We start from the raw sequence: 21,400 nt of genomic DNA, 5'->3' as shown, positions 1-21,400 counted from the left end.
CTTATTGTGTAGTATATAAGGTTATATTCCCGTGACACACGTAATGTCATGTAGCTGTCATGTTTGCCGGCAAACATTCCGCTGGTAAATGGGTTAAATTATCTTCCCACGTTTCGAAGACTTTGCAGCCTTCGTTATTAAGGGGGGGGGGGGATTACTAAAGTGTTAGTCATCCGCAGTCAAAGTTAAAATACGTACCTACATTTTACAATATAAAAACATTGTTTTCGTACATTTGTTCATGTATTTATGTAGCTTAACAATTTTTAATGACTAATGTTTAATTTTTTTTAGGCACCACTCCAATATTGGTAAACAGTATATACCTAGGTAATGTTTTTTTTTTGTTTTTAGTGGTTTTTGAAAGCTATATAATTTTTTGTTAAATAGCTTTTATATTTTGCTTTTTTTGTGTTAGTAGAAATCAATATACGTTAACATCATTATAAGAGTTTTCAGATGTATCTCCGAAATCAAGGGTCCAACAAAAATTTAATTTATATGGGACCACACGGGAAGCACCAGCTTTTAAATAAAAAAGGAATCATCAAAATCCGTTCACCCAGTCCAAATTACTAAGGTAACAAACATACAAAAAATACAATCGAATTGTGAACCGCCTCCGTTTTTTGAAGTCGGTTAAACTTACTTATAAGGCGGGGCGTCGTTCAAAGCCAGGGATGTGAGCAGAGAGGCCTGGAACCAGCCCGTGAGCTGGTCCACACCCTCGGAGTAAAGGTCCGCCGTCCTGCCGCCTAGAGTGCTCCAAGATAGTCCAGAATCCAACCATATGTCCATTATATCCTGCAAAATACATCAGGCTGTGGTTTGGGGCACTAATTATAATGTTTTATATTTTTTTTTTTCTCTAATGTTTCGAATTGATGTATATTTAATAATCAAAACGGCAGTGAAATTTGTGTGTCACATATGGGGCGAGGTTCCACTATTTGATACTTAATTCCCCACCATCCCATGTGTATCGCAATATGTTTTATATTGTTCTCAGTGATCCTTCAATTGGCTCTCAAAAGGTTGCATAAAAGTTCAGAAATATATTCTTTAATCCACATTGGTCACATAAAAAGGTTGCAAAAAAGTTCAGAAATATATTCTTTAGTCCACATTGGTCACATAAAAAGGTTGCAAAAAAGTTCAGAAATATATTCCTTAGTCCACATTGGTCACATACATAACATCACTTCTCTATAATGTGTACAGTACTAACTGCGGTTTTAACGTGGCGCGTGACGGGGAACGTCTGACGAACGCTGGCGAGTGCACTCCTGCGCAGCTACAAAGAATCCGTGGGAATATGTGCGGTACGCAAGAAACTTTATTGTAATTTATTTTTTGTTTGTAATACTTATACGTTAGAGATATAAAAAATATATTGCAGATTTTATAATAATAATATAATAATAATATCAGCCCTGTATTATATACTGTCCCACTGCTGAGCACGGGCCTCCCCTACTACTGAGAGGGATTAGGCCTTAGTCCTCCACGTTGGCCTAGTGCGGATTGGTGGACTTCACACACCCTCGAAATTCCTATAGAGAATTCTCAGGTATGCAGGTTTCCTCACGATGTTTTCCTTCACCGTTAAAACAAGCGATAATTCACAAAGAATACACACATATTTTTTTTTAGAAAAGTCAGAGGTGTGTGCCCTTGGGATTTGAACCTGCGGACATTCGTCTCGGCAGTCCGTTCCACACCCAACTAGGCTATCGCCGCTTTTTTGAAAATGGCAGACATTTTATCACTTTTTAATATAACTATGTACAAATGTATAAGTGCCTCCTAAGGTCTATTTATTGAATAATAAATAATAATAATGTATACTCTTTATTGTAACCATTGTTAAATAGAGAAACACAAACAAGATTAAAACATTTTCTTAAATCTATGGTGTACAATGGGTGGCCTTATCGCTACAAGCGATCTCTTCCAGGCAACCAACTACAAGGAATAATTGATTGATTGGCATTATCATCGTGGGAGGTCACACTACAATCGGCTACACTATCTATACATACTAGTACACTATCGTCTTTGCCGTTTGTCTGTTTTTTTTATAATGAAACTTGTAAATGTGCGCACGTTTGCGTACGTATGTGTGCGTGCGTGTATGCGTATACATGCGTGTGCTTTCCAATTTATAGGCAGAGACGTTTAGCGGCGTTAAGTTAGACACCGCTGTAGAGGAACAGATGGTTACATTCCTCTATGGAAGGGGAAGATCTCCAGTCAGGCAGATGTTGCTTGTGACCGGACGCGGCCCCTCCAACGGTTCCTATTCGGAGGTGGTATATACGCAACGCGTCGCTCAAATTGTGCAAGCGTAATCCAGGATCGTCTGTCGCCATCTTGCGTGATTGCTATGCGATAAATCACTACAGTTGTATCAATACCACATAGGTCTTCTCGAAGTTCCGCTGATGTTGACGAGATGGCGTTATGTATACTAATTGTACCGCTACAGATGTTATTTTGTATGGCGAGCCTATCTTAATATAACCCGACGCGGAAAAGAACCTGAGAACTCGGCAGCACTCGCACTTCACACACCGAGGTAAATGAATGTTGAATACGGTTTGAACTCTTACCTTTCCTTTACATACATCTTCGTTCTCTATATTATATTCTTTAATGACATCATCAGTAAGAAGTTGCTTCACATCACACGTCCACCACACATCAGTGCCTTGAGTTTCTATAAGATCACACAGCTTCTCAATAACACTCCTGCAATTGTAATCAGACAATAATTTTATGGAATGTCATAAACATAGTGTTGAATGGGTACATTTATATTTATCTATGGTAACATTTGTTAATATGCAATTTAACCCTTTCGCTATCTTGAATGTTTGCCGGCAAACATTGACAGCTACATGACATTACGCGTGTCACGGAAAAATAACCTCATTAATAATAATAATAAGGTTTATTTTTGTTTTTGTGGCAACACGCCTCCTCTTCCTGTCACGGGCTGCCGGCGAGCAGCCACAATAATGTAGTTCATTAAGTTAAAACAAGATATCATATTAAATAATAATGATCCGTCATAGTGGTTTTATTAACACATAGCAAGATTCGAAAACGCAGACACGTATCTATCCTCGAAGGGGTGGGGTGGTGGCAGAGGCGCAACTAGAGCACCCATTTTGCGCCAAGTGTGTCCCATGATGTGATAGGAGGCGAGCCTACCGCCATATCAGGCACAAATTCCAGACTCCGGGCTGATGTTGAACAAAAAAAATATCACTTGCCCGACCCGGGATTTGAACCCAAAGCTCGTCTCGTCATTCAAAGCAATAAAAAAAAAATTGGTCCCGTTTCCCCTCATAATAGCTCACTTGTGCATAAAAAATCTTTTTTCTCCGTCTAAACGAAATGAACCTTGTAAATTTTATTTAAGTGAAGAAAACACGATTGCTCATATGGATAACAAAATTTTAAAGGTCATTTGAATTTATTAATTTGTTCAGTTATTTTTGTGGCTGAGTGTACCACTGCACTAACATACAAATATGTCCACCACAACGTGGACGCGTGCTCAAGTTGTTTGCCGGCTATTATACCACGTGGAGTGAACTCGTGGACCGTATAAAAATAATAACCTGTGCACTATGACGTCACTGTTTGCGTACAACGCGGGTACCGGCACGCCCCAGGCCCGTTGCCGCGATATGCACCAGTAAGGTCGCTTCTCCAGCTGCGAGCGGAAGCCGAGCCGAGACTGCGGGCTGCTGGACGGGGGCAAGATCGCCACCGAGCCTAACGCCGCCTGCATTTACGGTGAAACACATATAGGACCCCTGGTATATTATCAACAGGCGAGCGACTCGCTCGTCTCGTCATTAAGTATATGGTGATATAGCTAAGATGGTAATAAAACCAATTTGCTGAAGAGTGGGAATAATATATTGAAAGTTGTCACTCGTTATGTTTACAATTTTGTTGCTCATCGGTATCAAGGTATACGCAGTATACCGCCTAAAATGCACCAATCAGAAGGTGCTCGCGCGATGTCGCGTCGGGTTCGCCTCGTTGCAAAAAGATTTGTTCTGCTATGATAATAGTGGGGTACAGCTGAAAATCAGTGCTGTTTAATAGCGTATACAGATCTGATATCCCTTCTACCACACATCATGCAAGGAATCCGTTGTTTGCCTGGTATTGTTAACTGTGTATGTATGGTTCTTTTCATTTCATATTTTTTTTGTTGTATTTAAGTGTTTATAGAGAAACAAATGGTTTAAATGGTTGTATGCGTCGCCGCCACAAGTATATTTATAGCATTATTAGGATAAGGGCGAGAATATTATTCGTCATCATATCACTCACCAGTGCCTTCTCTTTCAACCGTGCGGTGTCGATAAACCACTGGCGGCTTGCCCTGACGATAACTGGCTTCTTGGTCCGCCAGTCGAGCGGGTAAGAGTGGACGTACACCCCCCGGTGGATCACCGACTCCGCCAGCCTGGTGATCACCGCCTCCTGACCCTCGCCCAGGACTGGGAGGCCGTCGAGACCTGGATCCAGGTTGGTGTACTTACCTAATTCGTCAACGTTGCATTCCTGGAGGGTGGATTTAAATATACCTTCTTTACATAATTCGCACTCTTAATAAAATAATGACCCATTCCAAAACTGCCAATTTGTGGGAATCGTCAAACAACCAATTTCTGTTTGCGACCTTTTAGTTTTTTCCCTTTTTTTTTCATGCTACAGGTTTTATTTTCTATCTATCTTTAATAAGCTCAATTTTATAGCAACTTAAAAAAAAAAGGTAGTAAACAAAAGTTAGTTTTCCGACGACTGCCACAAATTAACAATTTTGAAAGAGGTCATTATTTTACTAAGAGTGCGATATTATAAAACAAAGTCGCCCGCTACGACTGTCTGACCGCGATAAACACAAAGAGTAACGAACGGTTTTCAGCATAAGGAGTGATTCAAAATCAAGTTTTATGTGATAATTCATTAATGTTTTGTACGAGAGAAAACTTATATACTTAACTAGTTGACCCGACAGAAGTTGTCCCGTCTTAACTATGAATTTGCAGCGCGCATTCTGTCAATCGCTGACAGTTATTTCAAACAATTGACAGTTATATAAAAAAAATTATAAATTTCCGCGCAATTTTTTGAATTTTTTCTTTCATAAGAACCTTCTCCTGACAATAACAAAAACAACAAAAAAAAAATTGTGAAATCGGTCCAGCCGTTCACGCGTGATTTATTTTCGTATATATAGATATCCATACGTTTAATTCGCTGCACGTGAATGTTTAGTTTTATCTCACAATTTAAAACGGTGAAACATACATCCCGTGTACATCCGGCTCCAACAGGGGCCTTATTCTCTATCCTGCACGTTATTTTAACAGTGCGTAACAAGCACGTAACACAACGCATCATGTTTAGGACTATAGAAATTTGGCTTACAGAATACCATTCCACGCACATTTCTCGAAGATAACATGACACGGCCGCGCGTTTACACTATCATACAGAATAAGGGCCCTGGCCGACATAATTGTGTCGACATTCTATTAGACCTCACTCCACTTACCATCAGGTGCAGAGGGGTCACTCTGCCGGGTACTTTAAAAAAAAGAACTCAATTACAATCTGGTGCATAAGACCCGAATGTCAATCAGTCATCAACGTCATATCGAGGGTTTAGAGCTAAAACCCAGCCCCGAATCTATGGGGGGGCAAGTTCCCGGGCGAATTCAAAGGGGTGCAAATCCAAACTTGAACGAATACACAACTCATAATAGGGGACCGGACTCATTTTTGTTCTTTATTATTATCAAATATTTACGTTATATAAATTATAACACAGAAAGAATTATTTAAATCCGGTAAAAAATCAACAAGTTATAAGTCTTTCAATTTCGGTAGAAGGGGTAAGTAACAAGAAACAGAAAAGAGGCGCAATACCCACGTGTGACGTCATCGGGCATTACGACGCGTGCGAAAGAAAGAGATGAAGCGATATCCCCACTTCGCGCCCACTTCGGCACACAGTAATATTTGAAATATGAATTATTGGCTCATTTTTTAACCAATTTTAATGCAGTTTTCGCAGGGGGATTTCTTTTTCGTATTATTAACCATGACATATAGAATAATGTACAAAATGAAACACAGGCCGATCCCCTATTAACGCAACTTTGACTACTGAGACATCCAGAACATTACACACTTAAATTATTTACCGCGGAGCACGAAATGATGATGATGATGATGATGACAAAGTTAAAAATATAGGTCGTCGGGGGCGGCATTATCCAGATTTTGCGCCGCCTCCAAAAAAATCAAGATGCGGGACTGCTAAAACCCAATAAGTGTGAAGGTATTACTTTCGAGATACTCAATGTTTGAGGACAGAAATTACTTATTTAATTCAAAAAAATGTTTTTCAAACAATATTTTTCGTAAAGCGTATACATTCAATAACTATAAAAAAATATTTTTACGTTTCTAATGTCATGCAATTTTTTTTAAAATCCAAATTGACCAAGGAAACCATTTTTTGACACTTATTGGGTTTTATCACTGTATACCCATAACAAAAATACTTTTATGAGCTGAAAATGGCCACCGTGCCAGTCTTACCACATCCATGTTATACTTGAGAGCGACGAGGAAGTCCTCAGGGCCGTGTGCGGGCGCAGTGTGGACCAAGCCGGTACCCTTGGCGTCCGTCACGTGGTCCCCCTCTAGGAACGGCAGGGAGCCCTCCACCAACCTGTTCCTGTACGTGGCACCTGCTATTTTATCACCTGGAATTGCAGAGGAACCATATTTTGACAGATTGATAGCGAAAATGGATTATTTAATTAATTTTGTGTGGCATGCTTACAGATACATAATTATTATATAGACACTAGCTTTTGCCCGCGACTCCGCCCGCGTTATAAAGTTTTTAGGGCTAAAGTTTTCCGTTATAAAAGTCACGCTATATATTTTCCCGGGAGCCTATGTTCTTCCCAGGGTCTTAAACTGTCGCCATACCAAATTCCATCTTAATACGTTGGGTAGTTTTTAATTGAATACGTTCAGGCAGACAGATACAACGGGGGACTTTGTTTTATAATACATATATTTTTGTTGAAATATTTAAGAGGAACAATCTCGTCATACATCATTATTGCATAACTTTAACCGTTTACGCAGCGCACGCAACGGAAGCTCTCAAAACTAATACATTTTCCTCGTTTTTGCAACATGTTTTATTACTGCTCGGTACGGTACGGCAGCGCTCTGAGGTCCTGGGTTCGAATCTCAGGTCGGGCAAAGTGATATTTGGGTTTTTCTGCTCAGTATCAGCCCGGAGTCTGGAATTTGTGCCCGATATGGCGATAGGCTCGCCCCCTATCACATCATGGGACGGAACACACTTGGCGAAAAGTGGGTGCCATGGTTGCGTTCTCTGCATACCCCTTCGGGGATAAAATGCGTGATGTTGTGTTTTATTACTGCTCCGTTCCTATTGGTCATAGCGTAATGATATATAGCCTATAGCACTCCACGAACAAAGGGCTATCTAACACAAAAATAATTTTTCAGTTTCAACCGGTAGTTCCTGAGATGAGCGCGCTCAAACAAACAAACAAACAAACTCTTTAGCTTTATATAATAGTATAGATTCTCACCTTGAAACTCCATAAATCTCTTGATCTCGACTCCTAACACCTTCTCCAGGTCTTCAATCAGCCCGCTACCAACTAGGTACAAGTCGCCAGGTCTACTGGATAGTTCCACTATTGAGTATTTCATTTGAGGATTATAGCATACCGCACGATTGGCTACTAATGTCCACGGAGTGGTTGTCCAAATGATTGCTGATAATGGCTTACTGTAAAAGATAAAATGTTCCTCTCGATATCTCAACTAGCAGCTCCGTCCGTGTGAAAGATTTGTCAATAATAAAGTGAAAGAAGAAAGAAAACGATCGTTGATACGGACACAAAAATATAAAGGTGATTTAAAATTTTTGTTCAACTTTTCCCGCTGACTGTACATTTAAATAAATAAAATAAAACAGCCTTTTATTTTCGAATCAAGATACATGACATTTTTACATAGTTGTTAAATTAGAGGTTTGCAATGAGATAGTGTTTTATATAATAATAATAATATCAGCCCTGTATTATATACTGTCCCACTGCTGAGCACGGGGCCTCCCTCTACTACTGAGAGGGATTAGGCCTTAGTCCACCACGCTGGCCTAGTGCGGATTGGTAGACTTCACACACCTTAGAGAACACACAATTCCTATAGAGAACTTCTCAGATGTGCAGGTTTCCTCACGATGTTTTCCTTCACCGTTAAAACGAACGATAAATGCACAAAGAATACACACATGATTTTTTAGAAAAGTCAGAGGTGTGTGCCCTTGGGATTTGAACCTGCGGACATTCGTCTTGGCAGTCCGTTCCACACCCAACTAGGCTATCGCCGCTTTTTATATGATGTCCCTCATTTCGACATGCCTTAAGGCATAGGCCTTCTGCAGCTGCCTCCAGTAGACTCAGTCTGCTGCAACTCTCATCCAGGTCCCAGGGTCTGACCGATCTCGTCCTCCAACCTCTGTATATTTACCAAATGCATAACTAAACCTTACCCATTAAGCTTATCATGTAAAATTTCCGGAGGCTTGTCCACATTGAATGCCACATACACCTCACAACTCTTGTGTTGAGAGTCATACTCCAGCTCGGCTTCGGCTAATGCTGTCCTGAAAACACCTGATTAATAATATCAACAATACTTTAACTTCTAATCTATATTTCAATTGGATAATTATGCCAAAATTTACCAACTACTTTTAAACATTAGCGGATTGTTATTTGTTACAACAAACAATTGTAGAGATTAGTTCACACATACTTTTGTGTCAGATATAAATAAATATTCCTGAACAGTATTAGGGGCCGTTCAAGTATTACATAACGCCATTTTTGATGATTTTTTAAATGTAACGTGTAATGTTTTTCTGTATCCAAAAGTTACGTAACTCTAAAGTGTTATTTCTTTTTAATATTCACAATTATTTCACGCAAAGTACCGGAAAGTCGCTAAAATACCTTTGTTATTGTTTTGAAACAAAACCACCAATGTTACATAACGCGTTGTACGGAATACACCCTCCCGCCCCTGTAACGCATCGTAACATTTTATGAGACCCCCCTCCCCACCAAATTACGTTACGTAATACTTGAACGGCCTAAAGCACATTTGGATTAATTGCAGGTTAAATATTAATAACTATTATGTATATACACTAGTATCCATTTAAGTTACAATATTAAATAAATTTACTAAAATAAAGTAATATCAAAGTCAGCTATGTAAGTGTTGAACAAGGTGATGTCAGGACTAAATATTATTCAACTTACTTTGAAGAAGGTGACCAATAAACAGGTTTTAGGGCACGGTAAATATAACCCTTTTCATACATATCATAGAATAACCTCAACTGGCTTTGTACATAATCCTTATTTAATGTCAAATAGCATTGTTTTTCCCAATCAGCCATCACACCCCAGCTTCTGAACGCTTTTTTCTGATTCTCTACAGTCTCTAGAGCGAATTTTCTGGCAATGTTACGTACATTTACCGGATCGGTAAAATTTGTGTCTTTCGATGCCTTTCTTGCTTTTTGCAAGGCTTTCAGTTCTATGGGTAGACCGTGACAATCCCATCCTGGGACGTAGTGCACTCTATTACCTTTTAATATTTGACTGCGGTTATTTATGTCTTTTATTATCTGAAATGTGAAGGGATTTTTAATTGATTTTTTTATAGTGGATTAATCTATACTTATAATAAATCTGTAGAGAGGTCAATTCTGTACATGAAATATATTTCCAAAATAACTATCAGGCGGTGATTAGGGATCGATACTGATGCCTAAAATGCAATTAGTAAAATTTTTGTCTGTCTGTCTGTCTGAATAACCGTTACGGAAACAAAAACTACTCGACGGATTTTAACGAAACTTGGTACAATTATTTTTCATACTCCTGTGCTGGTTATAGTATACTTTTCATCACGCTACAATTAATAGGAGCAGAGCAGTGAAGGGAAATGTTGGGAAAACGGGAGAAGTTACTCCATTTTTAACACGCTTTTATTAGCTTGGGTTGTATCTATGTATGTATGTATGTATGTAACGGAATCTTTGAGCTCAATTTTCACCAATTTCCAGAAATCTGATAATTTGAAACTTTACACACGTATCAAGGACCGATGACAATGCAATAATTTGATAAGAGTTTCCGATTATCCTTATTAGGACCGCCAGGATTAATAAATTCTTTTATAGATCCGCTGTGAAAGAGTAAATGAGATAGAGCTAGCGCGCGTAATTTAATACGATCAAAAAATTTGTAATTAGAAAGTCTTATTGATTAAAATACAAATAACTAATATGGATTAAAAAAATCAAACTAAAAAATGAAAAATAAATAATAGTTTAAAAAAACCACGCTTTTTACTCTGAGTTAAATTATTCTGTTAATAACTTCAAGTTTATTATAATTTTATTTTGAGGTACTTAACTATGATTGATCCTTCAACCTTCTACTACTGTAATATAAATTCTTTGTACTTAGAAATTATTTTCTCCTTTTTTGTTCGATTAGCAATAAAAGCGTGTTTTTTTAGTTTTTTTTTATTTAAGCTTCCGTTGCGTGTGCAACCTTAATGGTTAAAGCTACACAGAAATCATGTATGACGGAAATGTTCTCCTTAAAATGATATAAAAAATATCCCACGACAGCATATGTCTATCTTTTATGTTTGACTCACAATAACACGTGTAACTCCCGATAGCTTAGCAGTTCGAAGCTTTCTCATTATATTTGTCTACTCTTACGTTTATAACACTCTCAGTCATCCCTAATTAAAAAAGTTAACATTATTAAATATTCCATAAAAAAGAATCATAGAGATATAGAAACACCAAAGTTAGACATGAAATATGCTAATAATAAGCCATCACGCGTGAATACTGAATCATGCTATATGCTTCCTTCGATTTCACCAGGATCCCATCATCAGACCCTGACCGGACAATCGGACCACCTGCATACCACCATACATTAAAAAAAACATCCCGACAAATTGAGCACCTCCTCCATTTTTTAAGTCCGAAATCCACATGGGAGAAGCTGCGGGCGGAAGCTGGTATGTAATAATATGGTGGAATGTGGACTTCATAATGAAAATATGTTGATGGGTTCTTTACCTTATTTACAGCATGCCCCATATGTAAATCTCCATTCGCATAGGGTGGTCCATCGTGCAAAACATATTCTGGACCTTTCAGATTTGTCCTTTGCCAATTATAGAGGGCAGAGAATTGGGCAGTCTGCAAGAACAACTTTAGCTTAGTATTAGAGTATTGTAACACACTTAAATAAATTTAAATTAATAGAAAAGTATAGTTGGATGTTGGACTGCCTCGGTGGCGTAGTTGTATTGCATGTCCGGTACAATAGCGCTCTGAGGTCCTGGGTTCGAATCCCGGGTCGGGCAAAGTGATATTTGGGTTTTTCTGCTCAGTATCAGCCCGGAGTCTGGAATTTGTGCCCGATATGGCGATAGGCTCGCCCCCTATCACATCATGGGACGGAACACACTTGGCGAAAAGTGGGTGCCCTAGTTGCGCCTCTGCATACCCCTTCGGGGATAAAATGCGTGATGTTATGTATGTATTATGTATGTAGTTGGATGTTTGTAATACTTATTCATGCTTATAGTTTTATTTTTTAACCACCAACACAAAATAAATGGTGTAACAAGTTTAAGGTGTGTGTGTCTATATGACAATGAATAGACCAATTTTGGTGATTTTTTTTTTAAATGCTGATGTGATTGAGATAGTTCTTAGTTATGAAGATCTATTCAGGTGTATGATGATCAACTCATTTCCTACTTTGACAAATCCAATTGATTGATATTGGGTGTACTGTTACTTAGGTGGTACATCTATGACACGGCAACCTTGAGCTGAAACTGCAGTCAAGTAATGTGTAAGATATCCAACTCCTCAGCATCTTATAGCAGATATAACGTGTTTGGGCTTATAAGAATGATGTTAATGAGTGTTAGATAGATGATGATCAAGGTCCATGGTGGAAAAAAAAGTATTTACTTAAGTATATATTTAAAAAAAATCGTGATACAAAAAATTGTAAATAAATAAAAAAAAAATGTGGTTTAATTAAGTTTGTCTAATTATTTGGTAGACCGAACCTCTAACCAGATGGAGGAAAATTTTTCTATAGCGGTCAAGTCAAAATGTTTTGGTCAAAATATATACACATTTTTTTTTATTGCTTTGAATGGCGTCACGGGCCTGCCATTCGCCTGATGGTAAGCGATACGACCGCTCGTAAACAGCAGAAACACCATCCAACACCTTGAATTACAAAGTACTTATTATTTGATATTTTTCTGCGCTCGTCATCCTGAGACATGAGATGTTAAGTCTCATTATGTCCAGTAGTTACACTGGCTACAATGTACTATTACTAGCCTTTGTAATATAACTAGATTCTTAAAAAAGTTAAAAGACAAACACATTTTATATTTTTTAAAGTGTTTTTTTTTTGTAAGGAGTTATTTGAATATTTATAAAAAGAAGGTATACCTCGTAAATCCGCTCTTTTATTGAGTTACTTGCACGAACCGGAAAATTTGTGTTAGGCGTAAGAATTGTGTGTGAATATGTCTTAGTTTTGGGTTGAGCGGAACTTTTTGCACGGACACAATTCAAACAATGCCATTTTATAATACCATTTCTATAATTTAATACATTTTTCTTCATGTTCTTAAACATTTCTAGAGGTTATGTTTTGAAGTCATTTGACAATTGGCCTGACAATTGACATTTTCATTTTTGAGGTTTTCGATTTACAAACTTGAGCATCCTGGGCTTTTTGTCCCCAATATTATCAGATTTTAGACTACACAAAGTTTTTCATTAAATGTAAATAAAATTTATTATTAACGAATCAATGAAGTTTTTTTTAATATTTAAAGTAGTTTTGTATAACTGTTCTTTGGTACCTCAGGAAATACATAGTTACAAAAGTTAATAAGTTTCAGAACGTACTCTTTTTGACGTGTGCGATATAAAAACAACACATGTTTTGTGTGTAATTTATTATTTTTCAAGTTAAATACATCCTTTTTCAGAAAATAATATCAAAATGGTAAATATACCTTCTAAAGTATTCACCAAACAAGAAGTTATATTTAATAGTTCCTTAAAAGTGTCACACTAACCTTTAATTATTTCAGCCTAAAGCAAAGAACACGAAAAAGAAGTTTATCGACAAAAAGAAAGCTGTGACATTCAATCTAGTACACAGATCGCAAAGGGATCCTCTAGCGGCAGATGAAACAGCTCCACAACGTGTTCTTGTGCCTGTAAACGCAACAGTTCCGCCGAAAAAAGAGAAAGATCCAGTGAGAAATTTATCTTTTTCTTTCTCATTTTTTTTTCTATCCCTTCCGGTATGGTCGTATCTAGAGGCTCTAACAGCAATAATGGAAATATCTTCATACTATTTTATAATTATTATGGTTTTAAACAGACTGCTTATAAAATCAACAAGTTATAAGTCTTTGAAATTTCGCTAAAGGAGAAAGTGTCGAAAAACAGAAGAGGCGCAATATACGCACATGATATCGAAAATTACGATACATGCAACAGACATACATTGCAAGATTCCCCCACTACGCACCCACATTTATGCATTGGAATATTTAAAATATTAATTACTGCCTCATTTCTTAGCCTACTACAATATGGTTTTCACATAAGGGATTTTTTAGTACTGTAGTTACATGTACTTTGATTTTCTTTTATATTAATCTAAAGAACTTTTCATCCTGAAATTATTCCTATTTAAGTTTTCTTAGTAGTTATTTTACTTCATTTGTTACACTATGTTTGTTTTCATTTTCATCCAACCAAAGACATATAGCATAATTATAAGGTAACTGCCTGACTGCCTCGGTGGAGTAGTTGTAAGTGTACACGGTACAAGTACAACTGCCGCGCTGAGGTCCTGGGTTCGAATCCCAGGTCGGGCCAAAAAAATCGTGACTGGGTTTTTACATCTTAAAAAGTACTCAGTCGCAGCTCGGAGTCAGGAAGTGGGCGGTGTGATACCCCCGTGCCTCGGAAAGCACGTAAAGCCGTTGGTCATGCGCCTGATCTCTCTCCGGTCATGTCGGATTGCCGTCTCACTGGACTATGAGAGTGAAGGAACAGAGAGTGCACCTGTGTATTGCGCAGACACTTGTGCACTATAATATCTCCTGCGTACCTGGCTGATCTCCGTTGAGATTGGCCGCCGTGGTCGAAATTCGGCTAGGAGGGATTCGGATTCAAGGTTACTGCGAATGACAAGAATTTGTAATTATAATAATATGATAGTGTTTTTTAAAACACTGCAAAATTTTCTCAGTTTGAGTACTGCAAATGTATCAGTTTTCGTTAAACAATCTATAACTACCCTGTAGTGTGTAGTAAGTATATGTCATGTAATGTATAGTATTAAGTCAGTGTAATGAGTGCAGTCTAATAAAGAATCTCATATATTTATCCTTCCATTACAACCATATTGAACTGGTCTCGTTCAAATTTTACAGGAACTTACACCAGAGCAAAGGAGAGAAGAGCAAGTCAAATATGGCATATACTTTGATGACGATTATAACTACCTCCAGCACCTCAAGGACACCAGAGAAGTTACGCTTGTATTACAACCGGTGAGTCTTGTATCTCTTTAAAACCCTGTACTCAGAAAAGACATTATGGAATCAAATTTATTTACAAATATACAGTATATGATATGTATAAGTAGCGATAGCCTGGTTGGGTGTTGAATAGACTGTAGATACGAATGTATGCAGGTTCAAATCCCAATGGCACACACCTGTGACTTCTCTAAAATTATATGTGTATTCTTTGTGTATCGTTGCTTTAGTGGTGAATAAACATTGTGAGGAAACCTGCATACCCGAGAAGTTCTCTATAGGAATTTTAAGGGTGTGTGAAGTCTACCACTCTGCACTAGGCCAGCGTGGTGGACTAAGACCTAATCCCTCTAAGTAGTAGAGGAGGCCCGTTCCCAATAGTGAGACAGTATATAATACAGAGCTGATATTATTTATTATATATACATATATAGGTACACAGTAGACTCAATGGCTTGCATTATCTACCAGTACACCATTGGGTGTTTTAGTAATGTAGTGTATTAAATACTAATCCTATATCCTCTGTACAGTTCAACCCAATTATGTTCGGTGAATATTAATACCATTATAAAATGCATTCATTACTATTTTACAGAAAACAACTCACAAGAGAAAAGAAAAAGATCCAAATACGGAAGAAAATGTGGATGGAGAAGAACTACCAATTCCTGTAACAGAAAAATTAACGCTACCCAGTTCTGTGTTTGCATCTGAAGTGGAAGAGGCTGTGGGATTGCTGAACAAGGCTGCACCACAAGGTATGTCTATGTGTATAGTCAGCCCCAAATAAATATATAATGTAAAGATTCTCCATAGTAATTATTTTATAATTCATATCATATTTAGTCTTCATGTGTCTTTACTTATTTTTGAGGCTGACTGTATGTGTGTGTCTGTGTGTCCACACATCTAATATTATTTTAATAGATTACATATCATTACTCACAACGCGGAATCTTAATATTATATAATAAATGCAAAAAGTTGTGAAGTATATCTGTCAGAAGTAAATGCAGTACTAAATTCATTTGGAAGAATTTTTTAATGGCATTGTGACTTCACTACACTTAATAGTAAGAAACTTGTAATCTAGATAAGTCGACTGACGAGAGATGATTATCCCACAACAATCAATACAATTATGTCGGCCTGTTTGAACCGCATACACAGGAATTAAACGGACAATTGCAATGCATACAAAATGGGTAGATATTTTATTGTAAAGAAATCTCTCAACTAAAATAATTCTGTAGAAATGTTTTATTGATAATAAATTTCTTCTATTATATTTCCATAGGTCTACGTCTCGATCTTGATCCCGAAGTGGTAGCAGCGTTGGATGAAGACTTTGACTATGACGATCCAGAGAACCAGCTCGAAGATAATTTCATTGAACTAGCCATGGCCGAAGGTATGTGTAGCCGTCAATTTCTTAAATTAACCAGCTAAACCTAGAGATCAAGAAGAATAAGAACCATAGATATATATCTGATATAATATTAGGCCATTCCCTTTTTCAGGGGTAGGCAGAGACATAAAACTGTTTCATTAGATATTATGCCCCAAATAATTAGTTGGCTGGTGACTGCAGTCTAGATAAATAACAGAATAATTACAATATATTTGATAGTTTTTAAAATAAAACAATTTTATATATTTTATCACGGTTTATATATTATAAGTTTCTCCCACTGTCCGCCCCATGACCACAAAAGCTGCAAGTCTTCGTTACTTATAAAATAAGGAAGAACATTGCAATATTCAAATCGCGAGAAAATAGTTTTATTTTAATGTCTAACATTCTTGTAAACATTAGAAATCAGTATTGACAGGTTTTGTTCAATACGGTGTCCAGTGAGCAGCAACCAATGGGTAAAAAATCCATATGTCATTCTGAACTGAATTCCTTTGGTTAAATATCATTTATCATTCTGATGTTTAGGTGATGATGAAGATTACGATGATGATGATGAAAGCATGTCCGGAGATGATAATTCTGACAAAGCATTCGCATCGGACCTGGATTCAGATGACGAGAGTGATTCACAGGTAATTATTATTATTATAAACTAGCTGACCCGACAGACGTTGTCCCGTCTTAACTATGAATTTGCAGCGCGCATTCTGTCAATCGCTGACAGTTATTTGAAACAATTGACAGTTATATAAAATTAATATTTTCGTTAAGTTTTCTTAAATTTTCTAATTATCCGCACAATTTTGTGAATCTTTTCTTTCATAAGAACCTTCTCCTGACAACAAACACAACAACAAAAAAATAGTGAAATCGGTCCAGCCGTTCACGCGTGATGGCGTGACCAAGGGATATAGGGTTTCATTTTTATATATATATATATATAGATGAAAATCTGTTTTATCTAATCCAGGGAGAGCAAATTTGTTAAGGTGTCTTTATAAGGCCCCCGCCTTAGTTATCTGGGATAGAAAGTAGCCTATGACCTTCCCAGGGTCCTAAACTATCTCCATACCAAATTTCATAAAAATCCGTTCAGAAGTTTTTGATCAATCTAGTGGCAGGTAATATAGGCTAACATCAGCATGTATATATTCGATTTCGGACAGGCCGGCATTATGTCAACTGGCAAAGGTTGATACTCTAAACATACACTTACCATCAGGTGAAGTGCAAATATAAAAAAAAAACTTTTTTTTTCTTTATTCACCAGGACGGCGGCAAACGCGGCAGGATGCCGATGTGGGATGAACGGGATAAAGACGACACCAAATCCCGTTTCTCGCAGTATTCCATGTCCTCGAGCGTGATGCGGAGGAATCAAGGACTGACGTTATTAGACAATAGGTTTGAAAAGGTATGCATCTTAAGTCAGCCGCGTACGGCAACGATATATCGTACCGATTCATTTGTATAGTCCGTTGACGTTTCATCGAACGTGTGCACGATGTCAACTGACGAACGATGCTGATTTCCATGACGTGTAGAGAACATAGGACAGCCCGATGTGACTTTTTCTAACCTGACTATGTTCGTTACCATGGCAGGGCCGGCTTATCCAAACCCACCGGACTTTCGGGTGAGCGTTTTAGGCGCTCGTATCCTCCCGCCCCCCTATGTAACGCGCCGTAACGTTTATCTGTACCCCCCCCCCCCCTCCCTAAAAGTTACGTAACACTAAAGTTTCAATTTTTATCTAATATTCACGTTTATGTTACGCAAAGTACCGGAAAGTCGCTAAAATACCTTTGTTATTCTTTTAAAATAGAAAAAGCAATGTTACGTAACGTTTTACAAGATACACCCCCCCCCCCCCCTCCAATTGCGTTACGTAATACTTGAATGGCCATTATGCTGTAACAATTTACCATATCCAGATGTTCGCTGAATACGATGACACAGAGCTGGGTGCTCTAGACCTTGAAGAGATAGACGGGTACATGCCAGAGACCCACCAAATGTTGCTGCACGCCGCCGATGACTTTGAGAAGTCGCAGAAACGATACCAGCTCGACAAGGAGAAGGAAATCGCCAGGTGATTATTTTTATCTTACTTTAACTTCTCTTAAACGACTGCATTTACAGGTGGTGGGTCTCATGCGTGAGGGTACTCTTGGTAGGCACTAGAATGTCTATTTCTGCCGCCAAGCAGCAGTGTGTAGTCACTTGTGTTCCGGTTTGAAGAACATTGTAGGCAGTGTTACTACTGGACATAATAAGACTCAACATCTCATGTCTTAGGACGGCGTGCGCAGTGGAATACTGTGAATACTGCGCAGTGCAGCATTTAAATAGTGAAAGCGTAACAGACACGGAGTTAATTTACTGTCCCACTGCTGGGCACGAGCCTCCTCTACTACTGAGAGGGATTAGGCCTTAGTCTACCACGCTGGCCTAGTGCGGGTTGGTAGACTTCACACACCCTCAAAATTACTACAGAGAATTTGTCAGATATGCAGGTTTCCTCACGATGTTTTCCTTCACCGTTAAAGCAAGCGATTATTCACAAAGAATACACACATGATTTTGGAAAAGTCAGAGGTACGTGCCCTCAGGTTTGAACTTGCAGATATTCGACTCAACAGTCCGTTTCACTCCCAACTAGGCTATCGCCGCTTCCACGGAGCTTCTTGCGTATCTATATTAGTATGGATGTTTGGTAAAACAAAACATATTTTAACATTGCATATAGATTGCAACGTCTCCAAGAAATTGAAGAGGAGTCCGAAGAAGAGATGATGACGGTGGAGGTGGACCCGAGGGAGAAATGGGACTGCGAGACCATCCTCTCCACATACTCCAATCTGTACAACCATCCGAAAATCATCGATGAACCCAAGGTAATCACCGTGATGTCCAGAAGACAGTCAGAGATTTCCAGATTGACCTGCGTTTTTTTATACAGGCATTGTAAATTTTTGAATTTGTTCAACTACTTATGTGAGTGACGTTACAAGCACGGAAAACTAAACTAACCTACAATTGTATAATTCGTATAGATACATATATTTATGATTTTAGAAATCCAAGAAAATCCAGATAAATCCCAAGACCGGTATGCCCAAGGACACATTGGGGAATGACAATAAGCTGACAATCAAGTCGTTGGCAAAGTTCAACGCTATCAACGAGGCCGGTGATCAAGATTCTGATGAGGATGGGAGAACTCATGCGGAATCAGTGCTGTCTACCCTCAGCGTGCTGTCACTCAGGTAGGGATAGGCCGATGTTCTATTGAGAGGAAATTTAAACGTTCACTCATTCAGTTGTTCCCATTTTAAGTGTTTTATGATTTAAATTTTTTGATATAATTGTTGACTTATCAACTTTCTTTTTTCTTTTTTTATCTTACTAGCTGACCCGGTGTCTCGAATAGCAGAATAAGTATTAAAAAAAATAAAAAAAGTTCGCTAGGTCAGCTAGTATACTATACATTCATCGTGTATATATATAATTGAACTCTACCTCCATTTTTTCCTTATTACATCATTTAAATAATTATGTACAACACCCGTTGTTTTTTCGTCAAGTGTTATTCGATATAATTTATATCTATTTCATAACATCGATATTAATATTGAAATAAATGTGAAACAATATTTTTAGGCCAAAAGACGAGTCTGCAGAAGAGAAGAAAGAACGCAAACGTCTCCTCAAAGAATACAGACGGGAGAGAAGAGTAGAGAAGAAAGCAAATAAGGAAGCGTTTAAAGAAGAAAAGAAACGCCAGGAGAAAATAATGATGAACAACAAGAATAATGTCCAGGGGAACAGGATACTTTAGTTCATTCGTAGTTCATATAGAGGCACAATTGTCATGTGGCGATGTAAAATAAATCTGATTCTCCAAATGTCCAACTTATTAGCCACTTTACCGCCAAATTTTACGAAAACATATGTTTACTTATCCGCCATTTTCGATAAATTATCCCAATCGCTTTTTTCTATCTCGAAAATGGACCAATCAGACCAGAGTATTTTTGATATGCTTACAAATGAGTTATTTTGATTGGTTCTCGGAATCGAATTGAAGGTTTAGATCAAGATCGTTTATTGAAACTGCTGTAAGTCTGGAAACTTCTGAATAATTTCTCATGTAAAAAAGTATAATATACGTATTTATAAGTAATTTGATTTTTATTGCGTGCATGATGTCCCGCTATGTTCCTCCATGATTAAAACAAGGCTGAGGGTCACCTATCCCCGATTTTTTCATGCTACCATAACGGTGTCACAAGTCAGTGGGTTAATAAAGATTTACCCACTTAGTTAATTTGTAGCTACCTTTAATAGGTTATTTGACTATGTTTGATTTTATGCAAATTTTAATATATAACAGTAATTAGTACAAAAATACTTCTCTGAATACAGCGTTAAAATTCGATAAAAAATGAGACAGTAATGCAAATTTCAAGTAATGCTACGTGTAGGAGTGGGCGTGGAGTGGATATATCTCTCCATCTTTCTTTCGCACGCATCATTATGCCCACTGACGTCACATGCAAGTATTACGTCTCATTTCTGTTTTTCGACACCTATATCTCGACCCTATCACTTTATTTCAATGGCTTATTAACTTGTATATTTTTCACCAGATTTCAATGATTTCTTCTGTTTTAGAATTTATACGACGTACATATTTTGAGTTAAAAAAAATTAAGTCAAATGCCCTATTTAAATAATAGTGAATATGCAATAAATTCTGACATACAAAATATAGCCACATACCACTCGACTCCCAAATTCCAATGACGTTTGAACTTTCCTCATTTAACAACGGGTCTAATAACGGCAAAATCACTAAAGCCGTATGTTCCTCCAACCCAATTCCAATTTATTGTGATTGGCTGTATCATTCCTCAGTGCTTTCGTTATGACACCATTCGCGGTGCGTTGGCATAGGAACCCTAGGATCGGCTAATAATAAGATCACAACTTCAGTATGTATATAAGCTGTGGCGGTACAATTAGTAAACATACCGCCATCTCGTCAACATCTTATTAACAACAGTATTGACAATTGTGATGAACGCACTAGACACTAGATGGCGACAGACGATACTGGATTGCGATGGCAAAATTTGCGCGCCGCGCAGCATATACTCGTATACCACCTCC

The 21,400-nt window shown here is 37.8% G+C and overlaps 2 protein-coding genes across 2 annotated transcripts; one reads left to right on the top strand and one right to left on the bottom strand.

Moving 5' to 3' along the window:
- Positions 1 to 645: 645 nt before the first annotated feature.
- On the bottom strand, positions 646 to 12,917 carry LOC115445898 (isoleucine--tRNA ligase, mitochondrial). Its single transcript, XM_037442632.1, has 10 exons — positions 12,686 to 12,917; positions 11,279 to 11,401; positions 9,426 to 9,796; positions 8,651 to 8,764; positions 7,680 to 7,882; positions 6,640 to 6,806; positions 4,357 to 4,590; positions 3,630 to 3,796; positions 2,613 to 2,751; positions 646 to 804 (listed from the first exon to the last, which is right to left on the bottom strand). Exons 1-10 carry the CDS (start codon positions 12,872 to 12,874, stop codon positions 646 to 648), a joined length of 1,866 nt encoding a protein of 621 aa, XP_037298529.1. The 5' UTR covers positions 12,875 to 12,917.
- Positions 12,918 to 13,103: 186 nt separating this feature from the next.
- LOC115445893 (protein LTV1 homolog) lies at positions 13,104 to 20,411 on the top strand. Its single transcript, XM_030172382.2, has 11 exons — positions 13,104 to 13,250; positions 13,339 to 13,506; positions 14,698 to 14,817; positions 15,404 to 15,566; positions 16,106 to 16,219; positions 16,751 to 16,857; positions 17,496 to 17,639; positions 18,160 to 18,317; positions 18,975 to 19,122; positions 19,304 to 19,494; positions 19,889 to 20,411. Exons 1-11 carry the CDS (start codon positions 13,248 to 13,250, stop codon positions 20,064 to 20,066), a joined length of 1,494 nt encoding a protein of 497 aa, XP_030028242.1. The 5' UTR covers positions 13,104 to 13,247; the 3' UTR covers positions 20,067 to 20,411.
- The last annotated feature ends 989 nt before the right edge of the window (positions 20,412 to 21,400 follow it).

Source organism: Manduca sexta, chromosome 4 (genome assembly GCF_014839805.1).
Source record: "Manduca sexta isolate Smith_Timp_Sample1 chromosome 4, JHU_Msex_v1.0, whole genome shotgun sequence".
Lineage (NCBI taxonomy): Eukaryota > Metazoa > Arthropoda > Insecta > Lepidoptera > Sphingidae > Manduca > Manduca sexta.
The sequence above is the reverse complement of the archived record's forward strand: the minus strand, read 5'-3'. Positions and strand labels throughout refer to the sequence as shown.